This window comes from Pelodiscus sinensis, chromosome 17 (genome assembly GCF_052426305.1).
Source record: "Pelodiscus sinensis isolate ZL-2025 chromosome 17, ASM5242630v1, whole genome shotgun sequence".
Classification (NCBI taxonomy): domain Eukaryota; kingdom Metazoa; phylum Chordata; order Testudines; family Trionychidae; genus Pelodiscus; species Pelodiscus sinensis.
The window spans coordinates 25,939,192-25,962,041 of NC_143068.1; the positions used below are offsets into that span (position 1 = coordinate 25,939,192).

Genomic DNA, 22,850 nt, shown 5'->3' on the forward strand with positions numbered 1-22,850 from the left:
TCTGCCTACGATGCAGAGCTCAACAGTTTTGGAAGGATAGAAGTCAGTCAGTGGAGAGAGGGTTAGAAGCTAATCTAACAAATTAATAGTGTTGCTTTTTCTTATGTTTCATACCTATATGATCTTGCCAAAATATTTGTGTGAAATTGTAATTCTTTCCCAAGTCATATTCAGTCTGGTATGTTGCAGTATTTATACTGGACTGCTAGGCAAATGCTGTGGCCTCACATGACAGATGTTTGCACATGGCGTTTGAATCCCTTGCCTCAAACAGTTTGTTATTGGAGATATTCATACACATGACTAAGCATTTCTTAGTAAATGCACTTGATGGTTCCCCCTGTTTTATAGTTGTCACAAAGATTTTAACAGATTTTTTTTCTCATTTCTTCTTGCCTCCCCCCCTCCCCCGTCTGCTCTAGTCATAACTCTGATGTGATCAATAGAATAAGGTAAATGTTTCAAAAGTGCCTAGGTGACTGGGTCATAGAGGCATCTGTTTCTCAATGAAAAACTTAAGCGCTGAAAATTTTTTCCAGTGTCTGGGAATAAATTCAAAAGTTTTTATTAAGGCTAAATAGTTTGTGGGAAAACTGTCCAAGCTTGGACGGCCTTCATCTCCCCACTTCCTGCACAGCTTACTAATAGATCTATGCAGCTTTATATTGCTAATAATCTAAAACTTGTAAATATAGGGCCTGCTTTCCATGTGCATGTCAGTTTTCCCTTTTTGTACATTGTCAGCTGTATGCACAGATAATAAAGCTTGCACTACACACAGGTATCAGTGGCAGTGCATGAAAATGTACAAGTGTAAGCGCAACAATGAATCCAAGTGGGGGCTACTTTCTGAAAATCTGGTGCTTTAAATCTCAGTAAATAGTAACCATCAAATTACTTTGATCCAGGAGTTATCCTGAACCTTGGAAGCAGGTTGGCTGGGAATGAAAAAAGCAGTTCATCCTACTTTAGCTTTTATAACTGTTTTAATGACCTTTTTGCTGTACAAGGGGATTGAATTAATTTGGTTTCTGGGAAAGCATCTGATGAAAATTGTGAAGCGACATTTCTCTTGGCAATTCTCTCTCAAAGCAAGGAAGAGCCTGAGTGCTGGAGGGATTTTTGATATTGTCTTGCAACACTGCATTTACTACTTTGGAAGAATGTTGGCATACACATTCCTTCCACGTACAAACCACCTGTTAACATATTTAGAACATTAGGGAGTACAATTGCTATGCACACTCAGGTTCTCATCTCCATTTAAAAAGTATTCTGTAGCCTGGTGGGTTGGTAAGACACTTCTCCTGCATATCTTTGAAGGTCCTTTTCTCCAAGTGTTGTCTCAACGTACACACACCCGTGGTGGGGAAGAGGGAAGGGGTAGGCACAAGGAAAGTATTCTAAGTCTTATTCTTAATTCTTCCCTTTAAACTTCCAGGAGCTTGACTTGATGATAGTAGAATAATATGGCCATTACTGATACCATTTGAGTTTTTTTTTTTAATTCTATGCCCTTGAGGACTTGATATGGTAGACTGAGTTGTAACTGCTGTAGCTATAACTTAAATGTAAGATGTCTGAAAAGAGGCAGGGAATGTGTATGTTTTCTTTAAGAGGTTCTGCATGCCTTCCCCATTGTGGCAGGCAGTCATGTGTATAACACTTTCTTATCACACTAATGGTACTGACCTATCATCTTACTCCATTCAACTGCTAGAGAAGCATAGTGTTAAAACCTAGCTATTTGAGGGTCAAACACTAATCTGTCCCACTAATTTTACAGCTAAATGGAAGTTATTCAGTGCAATCAGATATTCTGCCAGTTTTTCCATCCTCTGTAAGCACATCCAGCCTTAAGTCCCAATGCTTGCTACAGCATTTATACTGTACACTTCCTACTTCTTACCCTGATAAAGTTCCACTGTTAAATGGATAGCACAGCTTTGGGCCAGCTACTGCTATTTGCTGATTCAGAGCTGCCTGCCTCATGGAAGACACCTTCCCATCTTTGCCCCTGGGAACTTAGGAGGCAGGCTTGCCAGCAGAGGAAGCGGAAGAGCAAACAGGTATGTGGGGGGGGACAAATGCAAAGTATGGGAGGAGAAAAGAGTGTTTTCCTTGCTATAAGCCTATAGACTTGCAAGGGCGTGCAGGGAAAGGGAAATCCATTTGTGGTAAGCCATTGCAGGAGGACTCCCTTATTACATGGTTCCACTTATCCTGTGGTCCTCATACACCAGTCCAGGCCATAGTCTGAGTTTCCAAATGATGGCGATGGTGGGAGGAGCCGAGGCTGAACTGAATTGTTGAAGGAGAATCCAATTGTTCTGCTGCTATGGCTCAGAACACAGTAAATACCCTTGTTGAGCCCATGCAGATCTGTTAGGTTGAGAATGCAGGCAAACGCTAATGCTCTGTCATGCCTCCTCCCTCCCCAGCCTGCTTTTGCTCACAGGCAGCACTGTGAGGAATGGCATCTTGGAGCAGAGACCAGCGTGTCAAGCGTTCTTTATACTGCTGCTGAAGATTTCTGTATGTCAATTACAATTAAGGTTCTGCTAAAGTTGCCAGATAAGCCACCATTAATATTAACTGATGCACCTTATCACTCAAACACAAACTCCTGAACTTCACAGCAAATACTCGTTCAAATTCAGAACCGACCACAATGCACGCTCAAGTTTCTTACTGCCACAGTCAAATGTGCAAGATGAACTACGAACTCAGTACTGAATTAAGTTCCTTTAGCTGTAGGGCTAAAGTCTATGTCCTTACACATGGGAAAAGTATGAGGCTAGACCAAGCTCAGGTTATGTAGTGTGAGTTTGCACATAACCACTTCTCCACATGCTGGCGGCTAGTTGCCTGGAAGGGAGTTTATGGAGCAGAGGTGTCAGTGTGTATAAATAAGATGTAAGTTAAAGGTTACTATCTTCGTTGGACCACTTCCCCTCTGGATTTTTAGTGGCTGTTATTTCATAGAATACATTTGAGGTGTTTTAACTAAATACTGACCAATCATAGAATGTAAGATCGGAAGGGATGATCATGATACAGATCTAGCCTGATGAATGGTGCATTGCAGGCCACAAAACCTCACCTATTCACTCCTATAATAAACCCTTAACCTCTAGCTGAGTTACTGCTGTCATTACTGCAGTGTGATTGGGGTGGACTGCTGCAGTCACTCTGCAGCAGCACCGCGTCTCAGCTTTTTTTTTTTTTTTTAAAGGAGGAATAATTTTTCTGATCGTTACTACAGTGCACGTCTATTTAAGTAGGTAGAACATGATTACACCCTTTGGACTAGAGCCAACTTGCAGTGTTTAATACACCTGTAGCACTTGTAATTAGATCCTAGTCTGTAAAGACTAAGGAGGTTTGCATGTCTCCTGAAAAAGGTACTATACTGCCCCATAAAACCATGTTGAATATCTATTGATATACTGCTGGAGACTTGAAATCTCCAGCTTCTTTTGCAGATCTGAGTGTACCTTGGTTTCCTTGTCATGTACTCAGCCGGCCTAAAGTTCTGCTTATGCACTGTGTTAGTGTCAGAGGCCAAGCCATGATTTGCTGAAGGAAAATCAGTGCAAATATTTTAAAAGATCTCATGAAATAAAATCCTTACAAACTTCATCCCAACCATGTCCTTGCAGTTTTTCAGGTTAATGAGAATTCTTTTTCCTCACAGCACCCTGGTAGGAAGCTGGAGCTAAGGAACAATATCCTTGAATCTAAGAAACTGGAGGAGGACAGTGTTCACATTATTTATTGCATTGTGGTCATGCCTAGGAGCCCTACCTGTGGACCAGGACTTCATTATGCTAAGTGATGCCCCAACCCAGAACCAAGATCATTTCTTCCCCACAGAACTTACAATCTAAGGAAATAAATACAAGTCTTAATAAAGGAGCAATTCTCTATATGCCTTTTCTGTGACAATTAACATAGTGTGTTCTTTCTTTGGAGGCAGGGACTGTCATTCGCATCTTATTATTTTGGGTGCAGTTTGGCTTCATTTTTTCATAGTAGATACAGGGCCTGGTTTTCAGGGAAGCCCATATATCCCAAATTCTAGTTTAGAGCTGCTGCTGCTCCCATTTATTTCAAAGTGTTTTAATATCTTTCAAAAAGGTATATTTCAATGTGGATTTTCTGCCCTCCCTTGTTTGGTTTCTCAGGATATCATTAGTCATTCAGTGGCCTCCTAATGACACTGAGTACAAAAGAGGAGGTTCCCACAGTAGAGTTGATAGTTTAATGTGAACAGCAAGCTTAAGATTCTGCTAGAACAAATTTAGTCCCTGTGATTGTTACACATTTCCACACCTGCCTACATTTGACAAATGCTAAATGGCTACTGAGAAAAGATCAGCTGGGTTCCCTGATTCTATTTCATTTCTATCTCCCCCTATATTTCTCTTTGGCTCCTATGATCATAACTAAATGGCCCATTGCACCTTAGTAAGACACAAGAGCAGTATACTCCCTGTTTTACACATGGGGAGCTAAAGCACCAAAGGGAGAGGTGACTTTCCTAAGGTCCAGGCGAATGAGATTAACATATTTGATTAGATCAACCTCTTCGCCAAAGGATTAATGCCCACAAAACAGATGATAGACAGGATCACAAAGAAAAAACAATTTCTTGCCATTTCAACCAGAAAGGACGCTGTCTCAACGACTTAACTACCTGCATTCTGCTACAAAGACCTTTTACATCTGCACTTGAAAGGGAATCCTCTGAACTGTCATTCATGCTAAAATTCGACACTCTCTGGGGGGGGGGGACTGAACAAAGACCCCAACTACCTTACCCATTACAAAGATAGCTTCCCCAATTATCACCTCTAATACCATTAGCTCACAGACACTTACCTTCCTTCCCCCCCCCACACACATCCCCCTTCTGTTCTGAAATGTGATTTGTCCTTTTCATATGTGTTCATTTTTTTAAATTGTATCCTTTGGTATATATGGTTGTGACTATTTTCTTCCACTATTTGATCTGAGGAAGTGGGTCTGGCCCACGAAAGCTCATCATCTAATAAACCATCTTGTTAGTCTTTAAAGTGCTGCATAGTCCTGCATTTTGCTTCAACTTCTGTGGATGAGCGAGGTGAACTGTTGAGCTTACATGGAGCTCGTCTTCCCTGCATTTCCCAAAATCAAGCAGGATGCCTGGGGTAGTGGAGAAAGCAGAACCCAGCTTCTTCCTTAACTAGAATCATGGGACTGCAAGGAACTTTCAGCAGCCATCAAGCCCAGCCCCTTGCAGGCATGGCCCAGCCCCACAGGGAGTTTCAAATAGTGCTCTTAAGTCTTGAAAGGGAATCCTCTGAACTGGCATTCATGCTAAAATTCGACACTCTCCGCACGGGACTTAAAGACCCCAGCTATCTTACCCATTACAAAGATAGCTTCCCCCATTATCACCTCTAATTCTATTAACTCACAGACATCTCCCCTTCCCCACCTCTAATATCATTAACTCACTGGCATTCACCTCCTTTCCCCCCCCCCCATTCTCCTTCTCTTCTGTAATGTGATTTGTCCTTTTCATGTGTGTTCATTTTTTTTAAATTGTATCCTTTGGTATGTATGGTTGTGACTATTTTCTTCCACTATTTGATCTGAGGAAGTGGGTCTGGCCCTCGAAAGCTCATCATCTAATAAACCATCTTGTTAGTCTTTAAAGTGCTACATTGTCCTGCATTTTGTTTCAGCTACACCACACTAACACGGCTACATTTCTACCCTTAAGTCTCCAGTGATGGAGATTCCACAAACTCCCTGGGTTCCTGCGATCCATGGCCCTTTAGGAAGCCTCTCACCTGAGTCCTCCTGAGCACTGGCTCCCGCTTCTGCTCCAGGAGCTTTAAATCAGCCAGCGGGGATCGGAGCAGCCGGAGCTAGGGGTGGGGGAGCTAGGCGCAGCCCCTGAAGGGAAAGGGGGTGTCTGGGAGAACCGGGGGCGCAGCCTGGCCCCGGGAGAAGCCCTGCTCGCGCTCTGTGCTCCCTGTAAGTCTGGGACGGAGGCTGCCCGGGCACGAACCACGTGCAGCTGGCGGCGCGGGGAGGGGTCGCTGGCCCCGCCTGCCCGGCAAGGAGAAGGGGCGGGGTCCGGGGAGCCCTGAGCGCTTCGCTGGCTGCCGGCTCCCGCCGCCTGCGCTGGAGCTGCTGGGTCCGCGAGCGTGAGTGGGGGCGGCCCGCGGGGAGGTGGGTGCCGCATCGCCGCTGCGGGGTGAGCCGGCTCCCGCGCCCCCTTAGCCCGCGCTCGGGGGGCTGGAGTACCAGGGCCAGCCCGCTCCGCTGCCCCGGAGGGCTCGTGCGGCCCAGAGGGGTGGGCAGCAAGGGTGCGGCCAGAGTCCCTCCCCCGTCCCTTGTTCAAGAGGTCCAGCATGCTCCAGTGCGCCCCCCCGGCACACCCCCTCCTTAGGGGGCAGGTCTTAAATGCTTCCCACCAGGGCAGCCCCTCTGAGGCTAGGCGCTTTCCGGGCGGCTGGGGGAATTGATTCCGGGCATGGGTCTAGTGGGGTTGTGAATGCTGAACCCTGGCCGAGTGGTGCATTCTCAGCGCAAGAGATGGGTCCCCTCCCTCCTTTCCTGAGACAGGCTTGTACCAGACACAGAAATGCCTTCTCCTGTGCCTTCCCCAGAAACATCCCTGGGCAGGAAACTCATTTACGTGCATCAGAAGCTGGTGAGCTTCTGCCAGCAACAGCAAATGGAGGTTTCTTGGCTCGAAATACTGGGATAAGCGGTTGTAAGGGATTGAGCAGCGCAGAAATGGGAAGCATATTCAGCAGGTGGGGCTAACGTTATTAAAAGCTGCTGCTGCCTCTCTACTATCTGAGGTTTTTCTCAGGCACATTAATGGCTTCTGATGCCCAAGTGATCAGTGACACACCGGGCTAGTTCTGTTGGGCCACAAATATTCAATATTAATAATACCTTTAAAATGAACACAGGGTTTTAGGGGGAAAGTTTTCGAAGGAAGCTTGACACAGTTGTGACAAAGTCAGTGGAAGTTGGGTCTTAAGCTGCCCTTTTGTGACTTGGACAGTCTCCCCTTTTATGCTGCTTCATACCTCACGTGATCCCGCTGAAGGCATATGGTGTAAAATTTGAACCTTTGAAGCAGGCATGGGAAACCTAAGGCCTGGGAGCCAGATGTGGCCCCTCAGCTTGCCTGGATCTGGCCTCTAAGGCTGACCTCCTCTCCCCACCCTCCCATATTGGGGAGCGTGCACTGATGCAAATCCTGAACTGCCTATGGGCCCTGTAATGGGTTGGCATATTGAGCCATATTGAGTACAAGGTTGTACTATTGTAGAAAGTTACATTGAGCCTGGTAGTCTAACTGGTTGGATTTCTTGAGCCATAAAATTTACTCAAAATCTGGCAAAAATCTCAGTCTTCAACTCCAACACAATCAGATGTGAGGAAATTTCTTTTTAGATCTGTTTGCATGCAGATCCTTCAGAAAGGAGGAAGTCCCTTAGAAAGAAGCTATGGTACAGACTTTCAAGTAAATCAAGGCTTGAGGGTACGCTGAGATGGTGGACGACTCTGTCCAAAATGGAGGTTGTCTAGGTACATATAAACTTAGCTATTTAAGCTATGAAACCCAAAAGCTAGGTGGCCAGAATCATTTAGGAACAAGTGGATTTGAGGGGGAGAAAACACTCATGGCTCATATGAGCCCTTGATGTTGAGGACTTATGCAAACTGGCTTTGAGAGTCCCAGTCCTACGAATCACTTTTTGCCAGGCAGACAGAATGAGAGCTTCGCAGAATGCGGGGTCAGATCCTTCCCTCCACACACTGCTCTTCTGCTGTGCCCTGCTCAGATCTCTCCTGCAGGCATTGCTAATGTGGCTTTGACTTCTTCCCTAGCTGACTCACTATTTCACTTCTACTCTTCAGGGGAAGAGAAATTTCTGCTAGACCTTCCAGCATCAGAGATGAAGTATTCACCGATTGGAATGTTAGCACCTAACTATCCTGTTTCCTGCTATGCCACCGACTTGCTCTGTGGCTCTAGGTCTGTCAGTATCCTGAGGCTTTCCTCAGTGATAATACTTCCCTACCACAGAATGGTGTGAGATTTAACTCTCGTTTTTATCAAGTGCCTTTGAGAGTCACAGACCAAAAGAACCAGAGAAGTGCTGGGAAATTTGTTTTCTCTCTGATAGATGAAACAGAACCATATTTCCAAGTTTTGGCTCTTATTGGCTGACAGGGAAAAGAACACCCAGGGGCTTGCAATGGTCTGTGGATAGGCCAGGAGAACTTCAGCTTCCTGGGGTTGTGAGGGCTGGGACCAGGTCTGCAGACTAGGATTCTAAAATTCTGGCATTTTCTAGTCTTAATCTACTGTTTTAGTGTGGACAAAAGAGCACTTCTGACAACACACAGGGACCAGGTTTCTTCCTGCTAAGGGCTAAGTTTTAGTCTGTTCCCAGGTGAAGTTTCTTTCCTGATTGCCTGACCTGTCAGTGTGCTCTTGATACAGGTGCTATTGTTTGTTGGAGTGGGAACCCCATCGTCATCTTAATTGTTGGTGGGCTGCATCTGTACCGCTGGCTCCACAGGCAAGGCAAGATGCTATTTGACTGACTTTTTCGTGGCTCAGAACTGGTATTGGCCTATTTATTCATAGCATTCTCAGGCAAAAGGGATGGATTTGAAAAGGCAGCTTGCTCTTTGCCTCGTTTTTCTCTTCCCCTCTCGCCCCTTCCTGTGTATTGATTTATTTGCTTATGCCACATTTCCCAGATTCAGCCACACAAATGAAGAAGCATCTTCCACTGGCCCAAGTGTGGGTGTTTGCAGAATTTATAGTTTGAATTGTAATAAAATTCACAAATAATGATTTACTTCCTCTGCTTCTTGGGTTTCTCTAATGTGCTTTCTGCGCCCCCTTTTAAAAATTTCCCTCCCTTTGTGGCTCAAGGCTTTACAAAACAGCAGCCTTCTCCCCAGCTTCAGGGGATTAACACCTTCTTCCTGAGCCTGCATTGGTCGGGGTGACCGTATTTGCATGAGGGCTAAGGATGTTAAAGACTAGTCGACAAGCAAATGCTTATTGGATAGTCAGTTGACTAGTTGATTTTTCTGCCACCTTTATCAGATAGAGGCGGCAAAGGAGAGTGGAAAAGGGGGTACTTCAAAGGGCAGCACTGCACAGCAAATCCTGGCGGCATTCAAAGGGGCAGTGCCTCACAGCTGATCCCTGCCTCAGTTGAGGGGCTGCCCCTTTGAAACGACACCTCTGTGACATTCAAAGGGTAGTGCTGCCTAGAGCCCAGGGGCAGCTAGGGACTCCCCAGCTGATCCCATGCTCCACGCGGCATTTCTGTGGAACCCAGGATCAGCTGGGGAGTCCCGAGCTGACCCTGGGTTCTGGGGAAATGCCGCATGGAGCCCACGGTCAGATGGGGAGTCCCCAGCTGATCCCGGGTCCTGTGGAAATGCTGCGCAGAGCCTGGGATCAGTTGGGGACCCCGGGCTCCATGTGGCATTTCAAATTGGCAGCGCAACATGGAGCCTGGGATCAGTGGTGGACTCTGAGTCCCCTGCTGACCCTGGGCTCCATGAGTGCGCTTCTGCTTTTAAATGCACCAGAGCCCCCATTGGGGACTCTATTTACATTTCAAAGCTGGCACCCACGTGCAGCCCGGAGTCAGCGGGATTTCCCATTGGCCCGGGGCTGAACAGGGTGTTCTGCATTCCTCCATTGAAATGTACAAGAGCCCCAGTGGCATCCTTAATGAGGGCCTCAGTTACACAGAGATTCTAACTTCCGCAGTACGTCACCTCCCGGCTTTGAGTTCTGGAGCTGATGCAAAACTCTCCGGAGTTCAGCATTTGTCTGTGTCAAAAGTATTTAGCATATAATATAGTTTAGTGCAAGATTATACATATTTATTTCAAACATTGATTTGGCATCCATCATTGTTATCTAAGGAGCCTTGTAATATTTAAGTTGGGGCCCTAGAAATCTCAGAGAGAGAAGCCAACCCAACTCTTCCCTGCTGGTTGCACCTTTACCGGCCAACCAGGATTTAATCAATTGGTAAGACTTGCGCAAAGGCCTTTGTATTGTAGCTCTGGAAGCAGATAGGCTGGTATTTCTGCAGGGCGTGAATGCCATGGGCTTGGAATTGTTGCCAGGAAAATTCTGCCACTAGCACTTGGTTTACCTCTAGAATAGGGGTAATCAGTTTTTGTCAGTCCAGATTTCTCAGGAGAGGTATAGTCAAGGTCCAGACTTCAGAGGAGGTAATACTGAAACAATAGCAATAATGATTAAAAAAGAAAAAGATTTCACAGTCCATTCCAAAATGACAGTCTGGATTTGGTCCTCAGTACACCTATTGACTTCACTTTCTAGAGAGGTGTGTCCCCAATTCAGGTGAGCAGTACCTGGGATAGCCTAGCTCAGGAATGAGCACCTCCATTGCAAATCCGTATCCTCATTACTGCACCCCACTGCTTCTGTACTTGTCTGGGGATGTATCTAATGAGGTTTTTTTGTGCTGAGATGCTCCATAATTGTTTCCCAGTCAGTTGCAGGAGAACTTTGTTTGTTCTTTGGGGAGAACAGAAAGAGGTTTGGAGACCTGTCAGCATCTCAGTGATATGGGGGTGGAAGCCTGCGTTTTCATTGCAAAATCTCACTGACTATACCTCTGTTTAGCTAGGCTACGTCTACACTGGCATGAATTTCCGAAAATGCTTTTAACGGAAAAGTTTTCCGTTAAAAGCATTTTCGGAAAAGCGCGTCTAGATTGGCAGGATGCTTTTCCGCAAAAGCACTTTTTGCGGAAAAGCGTCCATGTCCAATCTAGACGCGGTTTTCCGCAAAAAAGCCCTGATCGCCTTTTTCACGATCGGGGCTTTTTTTGTGGAAAACAGTACTATGTTGTCTACACTGGCCCTTTTGTGCAAAAGTCTTTCGGAAAAAGACTTTTGCCCAAACAGGAGCAGCTTAGTTTTTTCCGGAAAAGCACTGATGATTTTACATGAGATCGTCAGTGCTTTTCCGGACATTCAAGTGGCCAGTGTAGACAGCTGGCAAGTTTTTCCGGAAAAGCAGATGATTTTCCGGAAAAACTTGCCAGTCTAGACACAGCCCTAGAGTGTTATAGGTCAGAACCAAGGTCTGCATTATGCCCTGCCAGGTCAGCTAGGCTGGGTTTGACATGGGTTTTCAGTGTCTTAGAGTAAAAACAAGGAGTTTTGTGGCACTTTTAACACTAATGTATTTGGGCATAAACTTTCGTGGGATGCATGTTCAAGAAACCTTATGCCCAAATAATGTTTTTAGTCTTTAACCTGCCACGGGGCTTCTTGGTTTTGCTGAAACAAAGTGGTTTTCTGTGTGGCTGGTAAGGGGAGAAGGTTAAGACCGGTGTGAGCTCAGGTTAACTGTAATTGAAGACCTACCCCAAGACATCAAATTCCAGTACTCTTGGCAAGAATGATCCTGCCCTCCCCACCCCAATTTTCTTTTTCTGTGATAGTCCCCATTTCCTTTTTTCTAGTTTTTGAGTGGTACATGGGCTAGTTTGTTGTGGCTCAAGTTCTCTGACGTGAGGGGTAGCAGTGTTTCTTGGCACTACCATGGATTTCCCTAGCACCTTCCATTAAGGATCCTGTAAACAGGTTCGTCCCTCAGAGTCCACTAAGAGCTAATCTTATCACAGAGAGTTAAGCCTGGGTAGTCACCATCCAGGCCGGTGGCCCTTTTTATTACGCAAGTTCGCGTTTACACCCGAGCCGGATCGGCCTGTCGGCGGAGTAGGGGGGTTCGGGCCCGCCCCCTCTCCGAACCCCGGCCCAGGGCCCTAAAGGCAGGGACCCGTGGTCCCTCCCTAGCGGATGGGGGAACGCCCCAAAACACACCCGCTCACGGGCTCCACGACCCCGCCCTGGGCAGCTTCCTACTCCACCAGGCCTCCCAGCCCACTTCCCGTGACCTCTCCTGCCTCACCTCTTCCTCTGTCCCTCCTTCCCTTGCTCTGTCCACCGTCCTTCCCTGTACCGTGCCAGCCCCGGGTTTAAATCCCCCGCCGGCTCCTTTCCCCCTCTGCGTCACTTCCCCTGCGACGCCTCCCTGCCACCCTTCCCCCGTGATGTCATACCCCTGCGCCTCCCCAGCCCCACCCTCTAGGGCCCTGCCGGTCGGCGCCCGCTGCCTCCCGACGCTCCCTGCGCCGGCTGCCGGCACGTTCCTGTAGCCCACCGCGGCGGGCTGGGCCGTGTTCTCCGCCCCCTGGTGGGGCTGCCCGGCGCCTCCCGGCGCGCTCTCCGTGCGGGGCGCGAGTGCCCCGTCACCCCGCCCGGCGCCTCCCGGCACGCTCTCAGTGCGGGGCGCGAGTGCCCCGTCACAGATCCCTCTTGCATAGGGCGGTGTTAGTCACCTCTGTGTTACAGCAGGAGAAGTTCAGAGAGTGTACAGACTTGGGCAGAGTTCAGAACAGAGCCTCAGCATCTTGACTTGTAAGTCCTGCCACTTTGCCCTATTCCCCCTTCCCCACCAAACCCTGAAGAGGGCATTTGCCAGACTTCCACGGAGCGCGTGTCTGTCCTGTATCCTGACAAAACAAGCACACAAAAGTGGCTCCCAATACACTCTTGTAGAGACTTCGGCGTCATTCATTTTACAGTGTGTTGTCTCTCTGGAATGGTACACTATATAGTCATACTGAAAGCTATGATGTCATACTATGAATGGCAGTGACTTTATAGGAAATGTCTTTTGAGGCAAAATGTCTTTGGATTTTCTCTTCCTTCTGAAGAAGGAAACCATAAGGAATTATAATATAAATGCACTTGGGTGGTTATGCTTACTGTGGAATGAAATTCCATTTGATGTGTCTCAATCATGAACAGCCACCCAGCTGAGTATCCAGTTGTCTGTACAGTTTGCTTGATATGGGGGACAGTTCTGGGAATGTACATTAATCATTCATGATTTTCATCTCAGTATAAGTGAGAGCAAAGCCTTGTTGAAAATACCGGCTCTGTGGTATACCTGGAGGGCTGTTGCAGTTCAGTTCAGATGTAACTTGCAAGAATTAATGGATTCTGGATTCTAGTCTGTGCTTTGCAGCTAACTTCTTCCTAGGCAACTGGAGTTTGGTGTGAGACTCTAATTGGTGGTTGCTGCATGTGATCAAAGTCCATATTCTGTTATCTTGGCACAAAAACATCCTTTGTGCCACAGCAAGTAACCAGGTCTTGCTTCACTTTAAAGTTTTAAGCTTTGTGGTTGACCATGAATGCAAGTGGCCCTGGATATCCATTAGCTTCTTTGTACGTGGGAGATCTGCACCCAGATGTGACCGAAGCCATGTTGTATGAGAAGTTCTCCCCTGCTGGACCGATCATGTCTATCAGAGTTTGTCGGGATGTTGCCACACGTCGATCGCTCGGTTATGCCTACATAAATTTTCAGCAGCCTGCTGACGGTAAGCCTAATAAAACTTAACCTCTGGAAAGTGGTGTGTTTTTAAAAAAAAATTTAAAAAAAAAATAAAAAAAAAAATCTGTGATCTGGGTTGGGGTTTGAGGGCTGATTACAGCGCCTAGATAGTGTGTGTGTGGGGGGGAGACACCAAGGACCCTACAGTTTTTTTTTCTGCCCAGGTGAAAAAGTCTGAGTGCTTTGGGGAATGTTATTCATGCACATTAAGATACATTGGACTTGACTGTCCTCCTGTGAGATCAGAGAGCAGTAGAGAATGGCTGTGTCTCTCTTCATGATGGCTGTGCCCACCTGTAGAGCATTCTCATTTTCTAGCATGGGGTGGGCAAAAGGGCCTCCATGGGCCGGATCCATCCCGCCAAGTGGGGGATTTGTTCTTATTTTAACAAAGACGATGCTGAAGTCCATGGCGAAACCTCTAAGGCACCTTCGATTTTTTTGGAATGAGGTTCGAGCTGGTGAAGAGCGGCAGTTCAATAGCACTAGAGACTGAAACTCTTCTGTTGCTCAAAGCAGAACCAACACAGGCAGCCAAGAGTAAGGGTTTTCCATTTTACTGTGAATGAAGAAAACTCCCCATGTGCCAGTGCACAGAGGGATTCACAGATTGCTGGAGATGATGAGCTTTGGGTGGCTACCTGAACAGAGCCCCAGGCCTGTGTGTCTGCTGTGGCTTGGGACCTGGCTTGCAATATAGCTTCGCAGCTGCTTCTCTGGTCATAATTAGGGATGTTGACTATTCTATTACCCAATAACTAACTAACCGCATGAATTTTTAGTGATTAGTCAACTATTTTATAGTCCCCCTGGGCAGGGATGTAATAGTGTAATCCAGGGGTTCTCAAACTTTGTAATACTGCGACCCCCCCCCCCAAGTTGCTCACGACCCCCCGGGGGGTCGGGACCTACAGTTGGAGAAATGCGGGTGTAGTCGATTAATTGATAAGCAAAAGCTTATAGGTTAATGCTATAGACTACACGCATCCTGCCCCCCGCCAGTACATTTTTTAGCAGACTAGCCAGCAGCCCAGCTCACTCCTGGCTTGCAACAGGTCCGGGACCTGCCCCTGTCCCTGCTCTGCATTTAAAGTGTATTAGGAGCTAGGCGGGCAGGCAGCCCAGCTCAGTTCCAGCTCATACCAGCTCCAGAAGTTCAGATCCCACCCCAGACAGTGGCTGCTGCCACCTCTGTATCAGAGGTAGCAGCATGGGGTGACAGGCAGATGGTCCGCACGGGCAGCTGATAAATCATCTAGTCGACCACTTGCTGACATCCCTAATTGTGATTTAATGGGGGTCTTTTTCCCATCTATGAGGCTAGAAAATAACACTTCCCTGCTCCTTGTAACAATCTGCTCATAAGACAGCCGCTGTTACAAGAGGAGGAATATTGGCCCATGTACCACTTAGTGTCTCTTTATAATTGTTTTCACTTGTTTGTAATAAATGTGCATGTTTCCTGCCAGCTGAGAGGGCCTTGGACACCATGAATTTTGAAGTGATCAAAGGTCGGCCCATTCGAATCATGTGGTCCCAGCGAGACCCTGGACTCAGGAAATCGGGAGTTGGGAATGTGTTTATCAAGAATCTGGACGACTCCATTGATAACAAAGCCTTGTACGATACATTCTCAGCCTTTGGGAATATCCTTTCTTGCAAGGTATGTATGTTTTGACTGCAAGAACAAGATTTATCCTAGGACTTGCCTGCACTTTGTCACCAGGGATGTCAAACGAGTGGAGAGATGAATTCTCTTTGCGTCATGCTGTGTCCTTGTCTTTAAATTTTCGCTCATGAAACAAATAAAGCCAGTGTTTAATGAGTTACTGGGGAGGATCTCTGCTATCTTACTTCCCCCAGCAAAGAAGGCTGGATGCAACTGCCTCCAGAGCTGATGCATGCTGACTCAGCTAGAAGGGATCTGCTAGGAGCAGTGCAGACCACTTCCTGTCCCAGGGCCTCAGCACATTTCCTCAGGGGTGTTTCCAGCATCTCTCAACCCTGGGAGCTGAGCTTGTGACCTGTATCTCTTCCTGCATGGGCCCACATGGCACAAGAATGGTGGGGGTCTAGGTATTGTAGCTTGGTGAAAAAGCAGATGCTAGTGAGGCTGAACGTTGGCGAGGGGACGTGGGTGGGTGCTAAGGAGGTTAAGGGACAGATGTGCCTTCTGTTTATCAGGGCTCTTGCATGTCTTGCTCTGCCTTTCTCCTGGGCAGGTTGTGTGCGATGAGAACGGATCCCGCGGTTATGGCTTCGTTCACTTTGAGACTCATGAGGCAGCGAATCGGGCTATTGACACCATGAACGGGATGCTGCTCAATGACCGCAAGGTGTAAGTGGGGAGGAGGGATCCTTGCTTTGGTCTGCTTCTCCCTTCAGTAATGCTTTCTGACGGCAGCCTTTCGAGAACTGCTAAACTCTTGGCTATTGCTGCTTGCTCAGTGGGGTGGGACATGATCAGCACAGTGGGCAAACAGGCTCCTTATGAGGGCCCTTGCTGTTTCTGTCCTCTTTCCGTTGGGCTTTAGGGCAGAGGTGGCCAACCCGCGGCTCGTGAGCCTCATGCGGCTCTTCTTCCCCAGAGGTACGGCTCGTGGAGCCGCTCCTGCACCCTCTCCGCCCCCGCAATGGCCCCTGCCCACAGCTCCCCTGTGTCCACTGGGGCAGCAATTCAGAATGGTGCCCAAGATTGCGACTGTCAACCGGAGCCTATGGCCAAAAAGCCTAAGCTTGTTTCTTAAAGGGGCAGCCTCCTTCTCTCCCCTCCTCCCCCTCCCAACAATTACGGTGCGGCTCTTCACATTTTTCCCCGCTGCTGTTTTGGCTCTTTATTAAATGCTGCTTTAGGGTTATGCCAAAGATCCTGGTAGGGCTGAAGTGTGGAGGCTGTAGTGTGAGAACTGCTTGCACTGAGGGAACAATCCCTAGTCTAGGCAAGAGCAGGTGCACGTCATGTTGGTGATGCTGCAGTTCGAAGCTCCCTGACCCCTGAGGAGTTCGGTTTCCGATCATGCGGAAGAGAGAGGGTTTAGACTCCTTCCTGGGAAAGATGTTGCCATTTTTGGGTCTCGTGAGCTCTCTAGATTGCTGCCTGTGTTTTGCCACTTCTGCCCAGCTGGGATGCAAGGGTGAGGGTCCACTGAAGGTGAACCTGGCACTGCGGGGAGGAGGGGCAGACTGGTCTCCATCCAGGAGGGAGAGGGCAAATGATTGCTTTAGGATCTGCTTCATCAGGTGAGATCACCCAAGGGAATGCCTGGGATGGGATGGCTATTAGCTTGTGAGGTGCTTGGAGCAGGAACTGTCTGTTCTATGTCTGTACAACCTCAAGAAAAGGGGACACTGTCCTGACTTGGGCCGCTGGGTGCTACAGTTAGGTAACAATAGCCAGTGTCTGTGGGGAAGTGGGGAGTGTACACATTGGATCTGCGCAGGTTGCTGAGATGCATAAATGCACAGCTATTAGTGATAGAGACCATCACCTTCAGGAGCAACTCTACTGACCGGTAGGTTCCCATGTCTTTCCCCCTGCACAGTGGATGTATAGTGAGGATTCATGTTCCTCCATTTTCCTTCTGCAGCTTTGTCGGCCATTTTAAATCCCGCAGAGAGCGGGAGGCAGAATTTGGGGCACGGGCAATGGAATTCACCAATGTCTATATCAAGAACTTCGGGGATGATATGGATGATGACCGACTGCGGGAAATATTCTCCAGGTTTGGTGAGTAGTGTTCCACAGCAAGGCCTGCACTGCGTAGGGTGAATAGGAGGCAGTGGGACCGGTCCAAGGGCAAGAACCTGAGTGAGGCATGAGACCTCTCCTCTTACTGATAGTCGTTTTAGGGTGAGCACTTATCCGAGGGCCACACCAGTCGATCCAAATGATCTAGTGCAGCTTTGCAAAACTATCATAAATTTAATCATCAGTTTGCCTGTTCTCTCTCATGATGATAGCAGGTGACCTGATTGCTTATTTGCTTTTCAAAACCAAACTCTTGCCCTCCCCAGCCAAGTGAGTGCATAGAACGTCTCAAAGCTGCACTGGAGTGTGGAAGCCAGTTACAGAAGGGCCAGTGACTAGTCTTGATTGAAAAGCAAAAATTATTCCTTCCTCTGAGTCTTCCAACGGGTTGCGACTGTCTCCTACGTTCTTGAAGCAACATCCGTTTCTGGTAGAGCCCTGGGCATACTGTTGGTGCTTGAGGAAATACTAAATCATCTGCCATTTTCTGTTGCGCCTTTCATCTGTGCTTCTCAAAGGCTGCGTCTGTGACTAGATTCCTTGCACTGCATAGACGGGGATACTTCTCTCCATTTTACAGGAAAAAAACTGAGGCCCCAGAACTTGTGACTAACTGCGGGCATCAGGCATAGAACCCAGATCTGCTGTACAATCATTAGATACTTGGGTCATGACTCGCTGGCTGGCTAGCTCCTGTAAAGTCCTTTCTAGGGGAGAGGACTTAGGGAGACCAAGCTAGTAAGTTGGGGGTGTCTGTATACTTCCTAACACCATTGTCACACCTGTAAGACTGGATGTCTTTGCTGGCAGGGGAATATCCACACTGCAGTAGGCACTTATGGTCGTCCCTGTTCCATGTCTGTGTCTTTTTGGAGTTACCCCAATATCTGGATCTCCTATGCAGCTGCCATGGCCCCCATATTACTCAGCACTGGCTAGACCTCTAACAAAGGTCTAGATTGCTAGCCAAAGCAGGAGATGTGGGAGGGAATGGGATTTCCTCAACCTGTGAGCAGAGGCATTGGTAGACTGTATCTTGCTGGTCTCGGTTACTGTGCTCTTCTGTCTGCAGGAAAGACGCTGAGTGTCCGCGTTATGATGGATGAGACTGGCTGCTCGAAAGGATTCGGGTTTGTCAACTTTGAGAAGCACCAAGAAGCCCAGAAGGCAAGAGGGTCTTTGTGTATTTAATCAAATCGCTGACGACTAGAAGCCTGGTTGGGTCTTTGGTCTCACAAGCAGGGGTGGACTCGTGCTAGCTGCTGGAATGTAACTAAATGATCTGTTGGTCTGAAAGATTCATAACTTTCAGTTCCTGTAACTTCTTGTTAACAACATGTGTTTGGGTGGCCGGTGAGTCTGTGTGGACAGTCGTCCTATGCAAAGGGAGGCTCTTACCTGCCTTGCAAGCCAAGCTTAGAAGCCAAGTTGCTTTTATGCCTTATTTTTTAATTTGGAAAGCTTTCTGGTAGCCATGGGGGAGGGGAGATGGAGCCTACCCCATGGGTGGGGGCGGGGCTGGGAAGCTGCTGGTGCTCTGGTTTCTCCGTGGGCTTAGACTTGGAGTCATCTGGCAGGCTGTGGCGGACATGAACGGGAAACAGATCAATGGCCGGATGGTGTATGTTGGCCGAGCTCAGAAGAGGATGGAGCGTCAGAGTGAACTGAAGCGTAAATTTGAACAGATCAAACAGGAGAGAGTGAGCAGATACCAGGTAACAGGAGGGAAGTGGAGGGGGCCTCATGCCATGTTCTTGTTTGCTCTCAGGCATGGTGGTCAGATGGGGTGACAGCATGGGATGTCTCTGCTGGGCCTACTCGATATGAAGTAGGGATGGTAAATATCAGTTAATTGAATAGTTGAGTAACCTCATGAATTCTTATTGGTTAATCGACTATTCTGTAGTTCCCGGAGGTGGGGCTAGCAGCCAGTTACGCTCCAGCCCCACTTCCAAGGAGCCCCCTGTCATACAGAGGCAGTAGCGCGGGGTGGCAGCAGCCCCTGTCCGGGGGTGCGTGTCTGTGCTCCTGGACCCAGTATGAGCCAGAACTGAGCTGGGCTGCCTGCTAGCCTAACTCCTAATACACTTTAAATGCACAACTGCAGCAGGGGGTAGGTCCTGGACTTGTTGCAAGCCAGGACTGAGCCAGGTTGCTGACCAGCCTGCTAAAAAAATTACCTGGGGCGGGTGGGAACGTGTGTAGTATAGCATTAACTTACAAGAGTTTGCTTATTGGTTAATCGACTACACTATTACATCTCTCAGCAACAGCCTGGTCTTTGTATTAGTGGGAATCCCAACAGCAACCAGCATCTCTGCCAGGGAAACGAGCTTTCTTCCTTCTTTGTCTGATGTACTGGGATTTCATAGATCTGCATTTCTGGGACTGGATCCTTAAAGGTGCCAGCCTGGTTCCCTGCATTACACACTCCTCCAGGTCACGTCTTAGAGGTGACGCCTGTAAGCGACGATGTGGAAAGCCAGTGTGGTCCTAAACCCTGGCTGTATCTGCCGCCTTCTTTCATGCCCAGAAGACAGTGAGTTTGTTTTAGTCGTATGGAAATCTGGCCTTAGGGGAAGGAGTCAGTAAGACACAGCCCAGCTAGTTCCTATGGAATGTTTATGGTGGGCCTTCAATAGCCACCCTGAATTTGGGAGTGCTTGCTGTGCTGTTTGGAGAAATCTAGTTACTGCCCTCTCTCTTTTCAGGGGGTGAATTTATATGTGAAGAATCTGGATGATGGTATTGATGATGATCGGCTGAGGAAGGAGTTTGCTCCATATGGTACCATTACTAGTGCGAAGGTAAGAGAAGTGGGCTACCCCGGGGAGTCTAATTCACAAGGCATTAGATCCTAAACAGTCACCAATCTCTGGGTCTGGCTGGGCTTTGCGGGGCACTGAACACAGTAAGTCCTAGACTTCAGAGCTGTGTGAGCCGTAGACCCTGGCACATGAGTTGTGACTGGCTTGCATCTTCTGCCTGTAGCTTTTCAGATAAGTCACTGCTGATACTCCCTGCTGCCGTGGGAGTCTCTTACCTGCTGTCTCCACGGTGCTTACAGCCCCTGCTAATCTGGGGAATGCAGGTTGGGACCCCCCCCCCCCAAGATATGTCCCCTGCCCCACCCTGAAGTGGTAGCATGTTGGGTTGCTACTAGAGCTTTTGTGTTTTGGTCATCTGGGGATAGGCACCTAGAAATAGCCATTTAAGGAAAAAAAATTATCCTTGGTTATGTGATGGGAGCACCTGCCTCCAGCCTTGCTTAAAAGAAATCAGCCCCAAGAGCCTCAGGCCAGAGTGTCGGTTGCCTTAGAGTCCAAAGACTGGCTGCTGTCTGCATGCCGGTCTCCCTCCCTGCTCACGTCCCCACCTGTGATGACTGCTGTGTGCGCTGCGCGGATGGTGTGCCTGGCATTCAGTGGACTTTGTTGTGTTCTAATCTAATTTTAGGTGATGACAGAGGGTGGACACAGCAAAGGGTTTGGGTTTGTATGTTTTTCCTCCCCAGAAGAGGCTACCAAAGCCGTGACGGAAATGAACGGGCGGATCGTCAGCACCAAGCCTTTGTACGTCGCCCTCGCTCAAAGAAAGGAGGAAAGAAAAGCAATTCTCACCAACCAGTATATGCAGAGACTAGCCACCATGAGGGCCCTGCCTGGCCCTCTCTTGGGCTCCTTCCAGCCACCCACAGGGTACTTCTTGCCTGCCATCCCACAGGTGAGACCCCGTTCACCCCTCTGACGGGCTTGTCAGCAGACCGATATGAACTCGGAGCTTGCCTGGGGTGAGACCCCCAGTCTGGGGATGGGGGGAATGGACATGGGGGAGGAGTGTATAAATTCTCTGGCACCTCAGCACCTCCAGCATTGAGAATAATTGAACTAGCTAGCTTGTCTAGGGACCCAAAGGTGAAAAGCCAATGACTGTCATTCTAGGGATGCCAGAGCTACAGGCAACATGCTGAGTGCTGCTCTGTTCTGTGTGCTCAGCCCCTCCAAATTGGTTGCCATTAGAATCTGTCCTGAGCATCTGTCTGCTTGCCTGGTGGATGCCCAGCACTGCAGACATCAGAGTCTCTGCCCCGAAGAACTTAGTCTAACTGTGCATAGTACAGCATGTAAACACAACGGGCAAGATTTTCAAGTCTGGGTGACTAAAGTCTCTGCATCAACCCTTAAATGAACAAACCTTTGGCTTGTTTTCCTTGGAATTACTGGTGGGTGCTACCTTCTCAATGCTTCTCGAAAATCAGGCCATCTAGTTAGGTACCTAAAGCCCCGGGCCCTTTTGTATCGCTGGGGTTTGCCTCTCTTCTTGCTCCGGTCAGCAGTCCTGGGTTCACATGACTCCCCTGCGAGCGGCACGCTGAGCTAGTTACTGTGGAAAAGCCTGGCAGAAGAAGTCTGATGCAGGGATAGGCTCATGGCAAAGATGTGGCTTGTTAGACAAGGAGAGGAGTAAGTTGATATGGCCTAGCGCCAGGGGAAGCAGCAGGAAAGGGGACTGTGAAACACTTCAGGATACTGCACTACCCATGGGATAAAGGCCTAGAATGCATTAGCATGATGCCGTTCTACACAGATTACTGAAACACTGTTGAAATCTCTGAATTATCACAGGCCTCTTCTCTGCTTCCAGCCCCTCAGGATGTCCTAGCCCTGACTGGCCTCTTTCCCTGGGTAATAACACTTGTGTAGCCTGCAGACTGGGTATTAGTGGGTCCTGGGTTTGTAGACATGCTGGTAAGTCATGGAGGTGTTTGAATCCTGCTGCTGCCAGTTCCATGAAGGGCTCTTTTGAGCTCTGCTTCAATCCGTTCATCCAGTTACGTCTGTAGTTCCCGTGTCACGGTGTCTGTTGCTGCTGCCGGAGGATTGTAGTAATTGGCTCAGGTTGGCGAGTGAGTCACTCTGTGTTCTGCTCCTTTCATAGCCACAAACTAGAGCTACTTTCTACAGTCCTAGCCCAGTGGCCCCTGTGCGTCCTGCCCCTCGCTGGAGCACGCAGCCCTCCAGACTTCCCTGTGAGTGAGTCTAACTCTGCAGTGCCTCCTTCCGCCTCTCATGGTGGGCAGCCTGCGTGTGGTGGAGGGAGCCAGTGTGTGCCTCTGTGTGTGCTCTCAGCAGCTTGGTGTGGGACTTTGGCCTTTTCCTTCTGGTGCTGGGATGATTTAGGAATGAACATGCTCAAAAAGTAGCACAAGCCATGAGGCTAGGGAAACTGCTGTGCAGACATTGCTGGTTGAGTGTCACCTGCAGGCGATAAGCATTGGGAAGTAAAACTCTGCATCGCACTGAGTAAGAGAGACCTCCTCTTTCATCTACATCTCAAACCTTTCCTTTTCTCACCCCCCCAGCCCCCCGGGTAAATGCTGCTTGTTTGGGCTCACTTCCCAGCACAGATGTTTCTTCCTGGCCTTCACCATTAGAAAACTTACAATGTTCAATTGTTACAGCAGCCTACCAAACGGCCACCCCACTCCTGAGAGCGACAGCTCCACCCAGGCGCCTGCTATCCAACATCAGCACCATGAGACAGGCATCTACGCAGGTACCCCGAGTGCCACCGCATGCCCAGAGAGTGGGTAAGTCTAGG

The 22,850-nt window shown here is 48.4% G+C and overlaps 1 protein-coding gene across 6 annotated transcripts in view; it reads left to right on the forward strand.

Annotated features, from left to right (window-relative positions):
* Nucleotides 1-22,850, forward strand: part of PABPC1L (poly(A) binding protein cytoplasmic 1 like) — a 37,392-nt gene that overhangs the window by 2,950 nt on the left and 11,592 nt on the right. Inside the window, exons 1-11 of one of the 6 annotated variants that reach the window (XM_075901266.2) lie at nucleotides 5,771-6,027; nucleotides 13,274-13,487; nucleotides 14,971-15,164; nucleotides 15,724-15,839; nucleotides 17,089-17,228; nucleotides 18,322-18,416; nucleotides 18,827-18,964; nucleotides 19,961-20,056; nucleotides 20,706-20,972; nucleotides 22,188-22,278; nucleotides 22,711-22,839. In XM_075901266.2, coding sequence (XP_075757381.2) covers nucleotides 13,295-13,487; nucleotides 14,971-15,164; nucleotides 15,724-15,839; nucleotides 17,089-17,228; nucleotides 18,322-18,416; nucleotides 18,827-18,964; nucleotides 19,961-20,056; nucleotides 20,706-20,972; nucleotides 22,188-22,278; nucleotides 22,711-22,839 — 1,459 coding nt within the window. In that variant the 5' untranslated portion in view covers nucleotides 5,771-6,027; nucleotides 13,274-13,294. Of the gene's footprint in view, nucleotides 1-5,770; nucleotides 6,028-6,050; nucleotides 6,251-13,273; nucleotides 13,488-14,970; nucleotides 15,165-15,723; nucleotides 15,840-17,088; nucleotides 17,229-18,321; nucleotides 18,417-18,826; nucleotides 18,965-19,960; nucleotides 20,057-20,705; nucleotides 20,973-22,187; nucleotides 22,279-22,710; nucleotides 22,840-22,850 lie in introns of those variants that run through there. The other 5 variants (XM_075901265.2, XM_075901263.2, XM_075901268.2 and 2 more) reach the window with 5 other exon arrangements.